The following is a 12,493-nucleotide window of genomic DNA, read 5'->3' on the forward strand; positions in this document are numbered from 1 at the left end:
ATGCTTTAAATTTCATTTGCTACTTAAATTGTCAGAACCAAATCCTCCATCATCTGACTGTAGGCAGCAAAAACAACTTCCCCTGATGAGAGTGAGAAAGAGAAAGATGGTGCTTATTAAGGTGGAGGAATAGAACTACTTGAATAGTTTCATAAATGGAAGTAGTTAAAGCATCACTTTTTCACCATTAGGCTTGAACAAGAAAGAGAGCGAGTGGTGCTTTCAAGAGTCCTACTTTGTAGTCATGGGTTAATCCTGACAAGAAGGGGTGTTATCCCTGTGATTCAAAAATTGTATGGCTCTACCTCAAAACAAGTCGACCAATGTTATATTACAATAGTATGAATATCAGAATATCTTGTTGGCCAACAAAATGATGCCACATAGGTAATTGATTGTATTATAAGTTATTTTGAGCACAACTTGAAGAACCTGTTACAACAATCACACTAGGCCTAAAACCATCTATGTTAGGAATTGAGCTATTCTATAGTTACAAGTAAACCTTGCATCTCTTCATTGCCACTTATGATTAAGCTACCGAACTTGTGCGAATTTGTTAACGGAGGGGCTTCTCATCTTAGGCAGATGGTCCTTCTCTCCTAATTGATAGATAATTTAGGCAATAAATTAGTTCCATGATTGAGCTCGTCTTCATTTTCATGTTGTTGTACCTGTACTTTTGATGTTGTAATAATATTTGTGAAAATTATGATGCAGTTTAAATCCATTGTGAAGTTTCCACTTCTGCCGGCCTGCTATAACAGTGATTTTATCAGCTTAAATTGTTTTGTGGAAGTAATTAACAGCAGCCTTTTTGTCATCTACAGGGAAGTCAGGCAAGTTAAATGCATATTGTAGTGCTCCTGCAACTGAGAGAGGGGGGGGGGGAAGGGGGGGGAGAGAGAACTAAAAAGGTGTTGACTTCTCTCAGTTTTATTATAACTTTAATCATCAAACTCATTCAATGCCATGTCACCAGCTTCATTTCATCTCAGTTAAAAAATAAATTTGGAATGAAACAGCAAAAAACCAAACTCAGTCTGCTAGCCCTACGAAGTCAGGAAAGCTTGCGTATTTTGGTTCCCATCCAATTTCAGCACGAGTTCTGGAGTTATTCATCCTCTTCCCTAAAGGACCATCAGTGCCTACAAAATGAAATATCCACCTCAAAGTTGAAATGCATATAGAAAGAGAATTCCAATCTTTTACAAGGTAACGAAATTAAATTGTAAATGCTTGCCTGTAAAACCCTGGAACTTCTTGTCAAATTTCCCACTTTGGTTCACACAATCCATTATCTCTTGCCTGCAAAAAGGAAACTCTTGTACATTGAATAAGCTAGCAATATGCGAGCATGATGATAACTAAAATCAAATATTTGGCAGGGGACAGATACATCGAACATGGCAGACCCCAAGAAGTTATATATTATGAATATGGATGGCTAAGCACAAGAACATAGGCAAATGAAGTCCAAGTATGGGAACCTGGAGAGAGGATGATTGTCACAGCCCAAGAAAATTCTACCCCGGAGCTTCTTTTTCATGATGGCAATTGAGAGGGAAGCAGCATCCTGTTAAGCAACATCTTCATCTTAGGTGTTATAAAGCCAATGGATGAATAAATAGTAACACACCCCAAGCTTCATTCTGGGGACAGATGAATGAGTGTTCGGATAACATATATATATTACCCATAAGCCCTTTTAATTGTTTAGTGAAATAAATATCTCTGTCAACTAAGCACCAAAGCAGAAACATAAGAATAAGTCTTAGACTGTCATATCCAGTTATGTATTAACGTAATCCCCTATTGAAGAATCAAAATTTAATAGGTTGATCTTAATGCTGAAAAAGACCAAGTACATTCAAGCAATTAGAAGCACATTACTTGCTATCATTCTATATCCATTCAAGCAAGTTGTAGACCAAGTACAACAAATCAATAAAAAAATAAAGAAAGAAAGAAAAGGTGCAACACAAAACCAAACACATTGTTGTGCACTAAAAGAAATGAGCATGATGGACAAACTCTAAGCCTTAAACTAAGATCCAACATAGCTAGCAACTTAAACATCCCATTTTATAGCAATACATTGTTATCCCTCATCCTCTGATCAGAGTGGTCCCTATGAAGCAGGATGGTGCACTCTGCCTACACGAGTGTTCCCCTCATCAGCAATGAGAGATCACACGTCTCAAGTGGTACACCTTCATTGCTTTGTTCTTTAATTAATAAATACAAAACTTGTGAGTGTCCCACCTCTCGGCAAAATGAGAAAAAGGGAGGTTGCTGGTAGTATGGGCTGCATGAAGTGAAAATAAACAAGCCATAAAATTCAGCTTTATAAATCTCGTTGTTGATATGAGAAATTGAAGTCCGGTGGAATGAATTATTGAACTTGGCATTGATGTATTCATCATAAGATGCCCATCATATAGCCACCAGATGGAAGGTCATCTATGGAAGTCTGGCTTTCATTACTTTTCAAGGTTTGTCAATCCTTCTTTATGTTGTTATTGACTACTCAACCAGTTTATTCAAACTTAAATATAGATGGGCATAAATTAGTCTTCGTCGCCAGATTACAGGAAAAAAGGTCCCTAGACTTTATGATGTGGATTGAAGATCTCAATTATATGAAATTTAGATTTGATCTTAAAGGTTAAAACAATAAAAAAAAGAATATAAAACTATCAAGAATAATCAATCGTCGAATCCTAATCCAATATATGGAAACATGCTCAAACTGTCTGTATTTTAACTTAAGAAAATTTACTGCCATAATTTGACAGAAAATCAGAAGAAATCTGGAAAAAAATTTCAACACAAGAAAGTTTTATGCAAGAAAATTGCTTGTTTATGCATAGATTTCTGTTCTACTTTGTTGAAAATGTGCCAATATGTCCCTAATTAACCTATGGCAACATCATTCAAAAAATATTAAAAAACATTAAAAAAATAAGAAATAACCAGCATTAATTCAGACACCCTATCATAATCATCAGAACAAGCCTGATTTATAGAACCAGTGAGTAAAGAAAATTGTGACTTCATAATAAATAAGATTGAATATATGATCTATGGCAGCATCATAAAAAAAATAAAAAACATATAAATTAGAAATAACCAGCACTATTTCAGCTACTACATAATCATCAGAACAACACTGTGATTCATAAAGGGACTGAATAAAGAAGGATGTGACCTCATAATGAATAAGATTTAGTATATGATCTGGACGAGCATCAACAGTTCCTTTCTCTAACCAATAAACATGGGCACCCCTATCTGCTTTGTATCGTTACTCGTTAGCTAAGAAAATAATATCAAAATGGTTTTTGCTTTCTTGATTGCTTGTGTGTGTGCTTGCCATCATATGAGCACACATGCATGCATGCCTCATAGCATAACCAATAGCATTAAGGATATATAAAGCCCTGCAAGTCTCAGAACACAGCCCCCAGCTTTCAAAGTTGCATTTTCTGCTTTTAGAAGCACATCTGTCCGAGGACTTCTACCAACCGGCACTACTGGACAATCCTACAAGGAAATGTATAATAATGAATCAAATAAAAAAAAGTGTGACATCCCAAAAAGAATGTTACAGAACTGCAGCTGGAAAGTATATAATTCAGGTTGATACATGGATGTGAAAATTACAAGTACATGATAAGGAAACTACTCATCATCACTTGAGAAAAAGGAAAGAAAAGAAAAGATCTCCAGCATAGATATATATATTTATCAAAAAATAATTTTCATCAACCAAACAGGAAGGTTGTCTCAAAGTTTTTAAATAGTAAAAGAAAATTATGTTTTATAAGATCTCAAAAACATACACACCCCCTTTTTCATAGAAATCAATTTACACCGGATGTCCTGTTATGATTCTGCTTCAAACAATGAAATCAAAGCCAATGAAATGCAGGTGATAAAAAAAATGGTCCAACTAGATCTAAAAGTGCTTGCCCCGGATATACTTAAAAAAAGTAGTTCTCATTAATTAAGTTTGCAATCATGGGTTCTCTCAATTATTGCAGTTTAGTCAATAACGTGGGAGAAACAGTTGAAGCATCAAATTATTAAGGAAATGTAACATGTATTACGACACATGAGTGCAAAACAAATATGTTACCATTGGAGTAATGTGTTTATATTAGATGTAACACCTCATCGCAAAAACCATTATTGCTGCAATCATATGCAGCAGTGCTTGATGTAAACAGGAAAGAACCTTCACCACTCCAGTTTGATGCTGCCAATCTGCAATTTTTTTAAAAAAATCCAAACATGTCATCTATGTCCAAGATCTGCATTTTTATTTAATATAGGATGATTAGGTGCATCGACGCACAGTAGATATAAAATAAGCAAAAGGCTAGTTGTAAATAATACTGTTTAATATAATAAAACTGCAAAAAAAAAAAAGCCAGGCAAAAGCAAATGGGCACTGTCAGTAAATGTGAATCTTGTGAAGGCACAATAACATGCTAATTAGTCCTTCAATGGCTCTACTTTTTCCGCCTGATTCTTTTACATCTGGAGTTACCCTAGTCTAACAATTTGACAACATTTACAGTTACACAAGTCTAGCATTGTGACAATCCCTGCATAATCAGTGAAGTATCTCACTAAAAGTTGGAAGTAGAAGACAGGTTGAAATTTCCATTTCCAGGCAAGTAGGTAAGACATCTTCCTTAAACAACATGTTTGCCATCTTGCTTCTATTTGGTACAGTGAAACTCATTATACAGGTAGTTAAATGTTGAAGCAAGTATTACCCTCATTGATTGGGATTCAAAATGCTAGGCGAGCATAAAAGGCATCTTGGCCGCACATTTCCAAAGTAAGGACTAGAACCACCAAACAAGTCCGTTCATTGTTTTACATATCTATATGCCAGGTCAGACCTGAAGATCCTTGCTATGGGCATTGCCTACAAGCTAGATCTATGCCTAGCCTGTATTCTTCCTTAATTCTGCCCACAAGGACATAAGGATTAACTTCAACCTATGTTAATTGCAGTTGGGTTCGTGAATTGGGTGGGGATGCATGTCTAATTGTCAGATCCTTTCAACACCTCTTCTTAAGAGCCATGTTTGAGTGTCATATACGATGTCCATGTTCAAGTGTCGGGTGCAAGTAATTTGAGCTATATCAAAGGATCCAGGGGTCACACAAAATCCAGGGCATGCTCCTCAGGTTTCATGTTAGCTTTGCCCAGGTTCATGCTCCGAAATTAGCATAAACACTTTGAAAAGGCCAACCATCAGACTGATGAACTGGCACCTTCATTGAGGACCTTTGCATGAAGACCTCTTAAGAAAGGTCTGATGTCAAAATAATTGGATGCTAATTTACTTTGCAATGTTCCAAATGCATATATCATCCAGCCTTCATACATATAGAGAAAATTATTCATATGAAAGACAGTTCTATGGAAAAGATTATGAGGGAAGAGAGGCACAATACATCAAGATAGGCTTATGGCCGCCGAGAAGATATACATAAAGATTTATAGCAGAACTGACGGAGACATGATATGAAACTATCCATTTACTGTTACACATATTACAAAACATCAAAATCATATCCTAAACTTATAGCATCAATCTTTGTAGGAGAACCGTTGGAAACATGACATGAATCTATTCCTTTACTGCTAAATATATTACAGAACAGCAAAATCATCTCCTAAACTTATAAGTCAATCTTTACCTAACATCACCAGGGTAATCTGCAGTTCGTGATGGAGGAGCACAGAATATAACATATGGAAATTGATGAGAAGCTATAGTTCCCCTCTGAGAAGGAATAATTCCAATTTTTATCAATTCATCATAGTGATCTGTAGTCATCGTCTGTCCAAAGATTTGGCACCCTGGATTTTCCTAGTAACAGAATATAGAAAGAATATTTGATCAATTTAAAAGAATATGTTATGCAATTTTAATACTTAAGAACTCAATTCTTTATTTCATGTAAAAGATCACTTTGATAAATAGATGAAATCAACCTTTTGCAATTTCAACACTAAAATAAAAGGGTAAGTTCAGATGTCCAAAATATAAATGTATTGAAGTTTTACAAAATGTACGAGTCACTTGCCATGCTCGAAAGGATTGTATCCGTGTCAGTATGATAATCTAGTTTAGAATAACACGAAAACAAATCTGGTGCTCTATTCCATTAAAAAAGAAAAGAAAAAAACGAGTCCTATTTATTTAATTTTAAGAATGAACTTTCATGTCATGTATATCAAGATAGTTTGCTCTCAACCTTGGTAGAAAATTAGAAACAGATGCCGATAATCAAATAACATTGATCCTAGTTCCTTCTTCCTAATAGCTAATTTAAATATTGTTAAATAATGAAACGTACTCTTAGAACTGCCACTCAATAGTTAGATTTAAAAGGTGAGATCAATATAGGATAGCAGTAAGGATGAGAATGGTTATATTTGCCATTTATTAAGTGTACAAAATTACATCGCAGATCTTTCTATGCCATCCAAAGTTCCATTATTGCAAATTTTCTTACTTCCATAAGAGTTAAAACCTGAAACCTTGTGCGCACTTTACAGGTCATCTAGTTCATTTTCAAGAAATTTTAAATCATGACGCTATCTTACTATATATCTTGGGAAAAGATACAATAACTCCTTGCCCTCGTGCTACAAACTTCTTAAAGATACAAAGAAGTCTAGCAATACTGGCTACCAATGACATTATCTGGATTCACAAGGCAAAAACGTAACAGATTATCAAGCTTAACATGCAATCAGCTGAAGATATTAAAAATTCTGTTGGCTATAATTAAGCTGAAATTGCTCGCATTTTCCTTTATAAATTAATTTATTTTCTTCAAAATTCTTAGTGTACAAATTTCCCTTTGCTCAGTCAGCTTTTTCTGGATCCCTGTACCTAGAGATTGGAATTTTCAAGGAGAGGGAAAAAGAAAGAACAGGGTATCTCATAAAAGATAAGATGTCAGATATGTAACTAGTTCAATTATCTTTACAAGGATTTGAATGAACCTGTTGCCACTTCTCAGCTACCATACGACCAAGTACGCCTGGCCCTACAATCAACAAATCATGCTCCCCAACAACATTAGGAGATGATATCTTCAGTCCTGCATCATGGGATGTCCCTGCATTTGTCAAAGCACAAATGGACATTCAAAATTCTTCAAATCAGACATCTGAACATTCTATAATGTTGAACATGTATAATAAAGTTTTGAAATTACACTGCATGCAACAATTCTATTGCAAAAAATCTCAAATTACATCCAGTAATGCAATCAGATACTAAAATTTCCTGAATTCTGTTGCAAAATTAATAATGTCAGCACCCAGAAATTAAATTTCAGCATTTATTTATTATCAAGTGCATAATGCATGATAATTATATACGAAATTCAATTTTACATCAAGTGGGGTTTCCTGATTAGCAAAAAATTGAAATATTTTTGCCTAAATTTCAACCAAAAATCTTTGTCTCACCTTCTAGCTCGATCCTATGATATAATAATTCTATCAGCAGTTTCCTGGCATCTCAGCAGCTAAAATCTTCAATGAACGAAGAGTGATATCTGGTATAGGTTAGACTTCACCTCAAAAGTGAGTTAAAAGACATTCGTATGTTAGAAAAATGACAGTCAACACACATCCAAAACAACCAAGTGATAAGTTCATTATGTAGAGTATAGAGAAAGGATTCAGAGACCACCAAAAGTTATTAACTATGTAAGTGAAGACTGTGATTGGGTCAGCACATTCGAAAATCTTGCATTGATCTTCCACTGGAACAAATCCCTCTTCAAATAAGTAGAAAGAAATAAACCATTTCTCGAAAAAACAGATTAAAATAAACCAACATTTGCTATCCAAGAGACTTCTCTTCTCTTTCCTCTACACTTTCTTCTTTTCTCCAATCATTTTTCAGTTTGTCAGAACCATGAACCCTCCATGACTCTCTAACATCTCATCCTTGTGTCATCTATCTCTTTGAATGACTCTTCTCCCTTATTTTCCCTCTTCTCCTGAATCTTCTATACTTTCCCTCATACCCCTTCATGTTTGTATTGATTCAACAAACCCCAAATTCTATTTCCCACCCTTAACTCCTTTTGCTAGTTTTGTTTTATTTGGATCTGCTAGACATCAGCCCTCAATAACTCAACCATGCCATCCATAGCCTCTATAGAATATTGCCCATCATGTCTATAGTCAAATTTACCAATTTTGGAACCTACATGGTGATGAATCAGATTATGCTTGTGGATTGTTTTTCCAATAATTGTGGTTCTCATTCTAAACAACTGACATTTGCATCTTTTTCTCTTATCAGATGAATTTTGCACTACTTTTGTTTGAATTTTGAAACGATAAGTTTTGCTAAATTTTTTATTGTGTAAGTAAAGAATCTCAACCTATTTGTTCTCTAGTAACAAATTTCATAATTAGGAACCTAAGGGTGCATTATTAGTAGTATTAAAGGTTCAAAAGGAAATAAAAATTTATTAGATCTTTTTACCAAATTAAGCTATACTAGTCTTGCAGCCATGAGCCATCTAGGACTAAGGTGAGCATGTTATATAACTAGCAGCACCACTGAAGTCTAATGTGATAAGCTAATAGGGGACAATCTAAAGTGGAACAGATGACTTTCCAATCATTCAGAAAATAGGTCAAAAGATAAGTTGCTAGTTTAAGACACAGAAAAAGTTTATCAGCTATGGCTAAGAGCAAAGTCACCTGATAAGAATGTTAGTTGCACCACACAAGGCTTACAACCTAAATTGTTTCTATGTCTACTAAACCAATCTCAATCATCAACTTCAAAGAACAAGCAGCACTCATATGTTGACTTTACAACCTATCAAGTACACCAAAATAAGTAGGCAGACATGCTGAACCCAGATCACACTGACAGTGGCCCCCTTAAAGGAATTTCTTATCCAATTTCATTATGAAATCTACAAACATTCATGGGTAACAACACAAACAGACATGAACCATTCCGAAAGATAACTTCCAAGCAAATGCCCAGATCCCTCGCCGTAAAACTTTGTAATAGACCAAATTGTGAAAATTGTTGAGCCATCACCATTAGATCCTTGAAAGAAATCGAAATGGTAGCATAAACTGTGAACTAGCAACATCAAGCAGACACATCAAAATCCCACCTTCATCAAATCTAGCACATCTCCACCTCCATCTCAATCTGATTAGATGAATAACACCCACTCAGACAACTAAAACCCTATCAAATATTCGACCGGGATAAAATTTGATGGCAAGTCCTCTTCAAGACACCAAAATGCACAAAAAAAAGCATTGCAAGACAACAATAGTGTGAGAATTATTACATCAATTAAATACAAAAATGTTATTAAAAGAGGAGAAAAGGTTTGGTGCAAATGGAAAGAGTTCTCTACCTATGTAAGATGATACTGCAATTTGAGCAATGATGACAATAGGTCAAACCAAAATTCTACCTTCATAAAATCTAGCCTATTCCGATCCTCATTTCAATCCAAGCACAATCAAGCTTTCCACCAGGGGAAAAATAATAAAAAACTCTGACCATGAATATACCCAATGCACCAAAGAAAAAGCAAAATCCACATGGCAAGAACTATTAATCCAATTGAATCAAACGCACGGATTCCCTTTAGCACGAAAAAATCTGGTAGTTTGGAAACAACAACTTCAATCAGAGAAGCCAAATTCCATCCTTATTCAATTAGCTACTGCTGCTGGGCCCTTCCCAAGATACCCAATGTATACAAAAAGAACAACAAAAAGCTACACTTCAAGAACTATTATCGAATGCAGTAATCCAATTCCAACAAGAAGGAACGGGCGCACTGGAAAAAATGGAGCAAAATTCCCTATTTATCAAATCTAGCTACTCCCACCTCCGTTGGAACCCAAAACACCACCAGTATACCAAAAAACAGCCAAACCGAACTAGCACGCAGATCAAGTGCTAACAAGAACAAAATTCGTTCATACGAAACAGTGATTCGAGCACATAGCATCGAATTGAGGAGATGCCGACCGATCGCTTCGGGTGAAGACGCGGAGGAATCGAAGGGCAGCGCCATCGAGATGCGAGAGCGTCGTCGATCCTCGAGGCGAAACCCGGCGTTTCGGGGGCGAGCGAAGGGGAGAATTCTCGGAGGCCGGGAAAGGGCGACAGGAGGAAGAAGAGGCGGTGTGGGGATTGAAGCCGTGATTCCTATCATCGAGGTGTGAACGTGATGTCAGTTGAAGACGCGGGCAGAAGATGGAGATAAAGCGGCTTCTGCCGTCTGACGACGGCAGGTAATGTGTCGGAGCTGTCGGGTTCAACGGCCAAGATCTGAAGAGCTCGGCAATTCAATAGATCCGACGGCTGAGAGACAAATCATCATCACGGACGATCGTTCCTGCGAGAGTAGACCCATCCTGACAAGAGCTCTTCAAATGCACTCATGGGCTCGTCATTATTATTTGGGTGGGACAGGAACTCTTTTCTATCAAATTACTATATTTGGTTAAAAAAATAAAAAATAAAAAAATAAATAATAAGTCCCACTTTTATTTTACTGAGAAAGATGATAAAATATATACCACCACCACCAGATGGTATCTATTTTCACAAACTATTTTATCAAGCGGAGATAACTTAAAAATATTATTACTTGATGAAAAAGCCCTTATTTTTTTTCTTTGAAACCCACAAATATTTTTATTTGATTTTATCAATTCTGATGGAAAAAATGCTAGATACCTTGACTCCGGATTAGAGCGATCTTTTTGACCTGTGTATTAACCAAGGCGAACAACTGCGAAAAAAATCGAGGTACCATTTTGCTCGTGCTAATAAAGACTAGTAGATATGGTAACGCTGTAGTCAAAGTACGATCGGCGTATTATCGCCGTATGCTGCTTATGTGGAACGGTTTCCACATTATGAATGTATAGTTGACCGTTACCTTGCAATTAAAGTACGTTGCACCAAATCAGGTAACGAATCAATATTCTACTTTATATAAAGAAGTGGCCCGAGGATCTTCAAGAAGGCTCATTTTTTGAAGACTACTCTCTATAAATTTTCTTTTTTTATACTATTGCTCCATTATTTTGACTTAACCATCAAAGGATTCTCCGCCAGAAATTTTTCAGTAAGTGAACTTCTTGCAGGTTAGTCTCGAAGGCAACTAAATTTTTCTCGCATCGGTTTCATCCAACCTCATTTAGCTCAATTCTCACCAACCTCAAGGTGAACGGAGCACCGTCCCAGCCTCGGTTCAGAATTTAGTGACAACAAATCCCATAATAGTCCCAACTCTAATGATTTATTTTTTTTCCAACTTAATTAACTAACAGTGTAGTTGTATTTAAATATAATTATTTAATAAGGAATTGAAAATATTAAAATTTTTATAATAAACAAATATTTTAAATATATATAATTGATTTAAAAATATTTATTAACTCATGTAAATATATTTCAATATTCAACATGATCCATATTCACAACTTTTATATAAGTGGGTTATATACTGCCAACAAATATTATTACTTGAATTGTTTATCAAAAATATTCTGATTGCTTGCAACCAAATATAGTAATTTTTTTCTGTGCTATTTTTCTGAGTAAGTTTTTCACAAACTAAATATGGTAAAATTTATTTTTTTCGATAATTATTTTTTAAATAAAATATCTCTATAAATTGTCAGATTACTCTGTGTTCTGACATACTCCAACCAAATGAAACCTAATTGAGCCAACCTTAATTGATGCTGGGTGTAGTCAAGCTTGGTTAATACTAATTTTGAGCTTAAAAGTTGAGAGTAAGTTTGGCCGTTTTCATTTTTCTGACTTGATCGAGCCTAATTTTAGACTGAGTGGATCTTAAGAACATTTCAAGCAATTTGATTCTAACTTTGTTTAAGTTCAGTTCAAGCTTGATTATTCTCTCACTTAAGCTTTGTTTAAGATTTTATGTTAATTAAGCTAAAAGTCAAATGTTGAAATTAAATCTAATATATGATGACTAATACACTTTATTACGGGAAATAAAGTTGATCTGTGTATGAGAAAGACAAGGGTTGGTATAAGAATTTCTTTGGACCAACAAAAAAATTGAGTCAAGAGAAAACTTGCACTCCAAACACTAAAAACTTGTTGGCGCCTTAGAATCTATTCAAAACCGTTCATAATTTTTTTATTAGATATTTTTTATTAAAAAATAATAATAATATGATGTCTGAAAAAATAATTTTGTTATATTTAGTTGACATGAGAGAGTGACACATTTTAGAGTCGCTTATATTTGTTATATCTATGCCTACTTTTCTAAAAAATATATAAAATACTTATTATATTCTTAATAAAAAATATCTTATTTCCATAGAAATACTCAATAAATTGAATTCCCAACAGTAGCTTTTCTGTATACTCAAGATTTTTTTTTATATTAAACATAA

At 34.9% G+C, this 12,493-nt stretch overlaps 1 protein-coding gene across 3 annotated transcripts; it reads right to left on the bottom strand.

Annotated features, from left to right (window-relative positions):
* Positions 1–916: 916 nt before the first annotated feature.
* EMB2799 (NAD(P)-binding Rossmann-fold superfamily protein) lies at positions 917–10,408 on the bottom strand. 3 transcript variants are annotated; one of them, XM_088710480.2, is made up of 9 exons: positions 10,031–10,408; positions 7,043–7,158; positions 5,725–5,897; positions 4,176–4,269; positions 3,435–3,546; positions 3,212–3,300; positions 1,491–1,576; positions 1,244–1,308; positions 917–1,148 (listed from the first exon to the last, which is right to left on the bottom strand). In XM_088710480.2, the coding sequence occupies exons 2-9, from the start codon at positions 7,064–7,066 to the stop codon at positions 1,039–1,041; spliced, it is 753 nt and encodes a 250-aa protein (XP_088566606.2). In that variant the 5' UTR covers positions 7,067–7,158; positions 10,031–10,408; the 3' UTR covers positions 917–1,038. The 3 variants fall into 3 exon arrangements, with proteins under 3 accessions (XP_088566606.2, XP_088566605.2, XP_088566604.2); XM_088710479.2 differs by having other exon boundaries at positions 7,514–10,408; XM_088710478.2 differs by having other exon boundaries at positions 10,077–10,401.
* Positions 10,409–12,493: the final 2,085 nt, after the last annotated feature.

The sequence above is a fragment of the Phoenix dactylifera genome, chromosome 14, assembly GCF_051530095.1.
Source record: "Phoenix dactylifera cultivar Ajwa chromosome 14, Ajwa_hap1_PhDact_Kaust_v1.1, whole genome shotgun sequence".
Lineage (NCBI taxonomy): Eukaryota > Viridiplantae > Streptophyta > Magnoliopsida > Arecales > Arecaceae > Phoenix > Phoenix dactylifera.

Coding starts and splice junctions, on each gene's coding strand:
- EMB2799 (XM_088710478.2), bottom strand. CDS start 10,263: ATGATAGGAATCACGGCTTCAATCCCCACACCGCCTCTTCTTCCTCCT. Junction 4,270..5,724: donor GATTACCCTGGTGATGTTAG/GTAAAGATTGAC, acceptor AAAAAATTGCAG/ATTGGCAGCATCAAACTGGA. Junction 1,149..1,243: donor GAAGTTCCAGGGTTTTACAG/GCAAGCATTTAC, acceptor TTCATTTTGTAG/GCACTGATGGTCCTTTAGGG.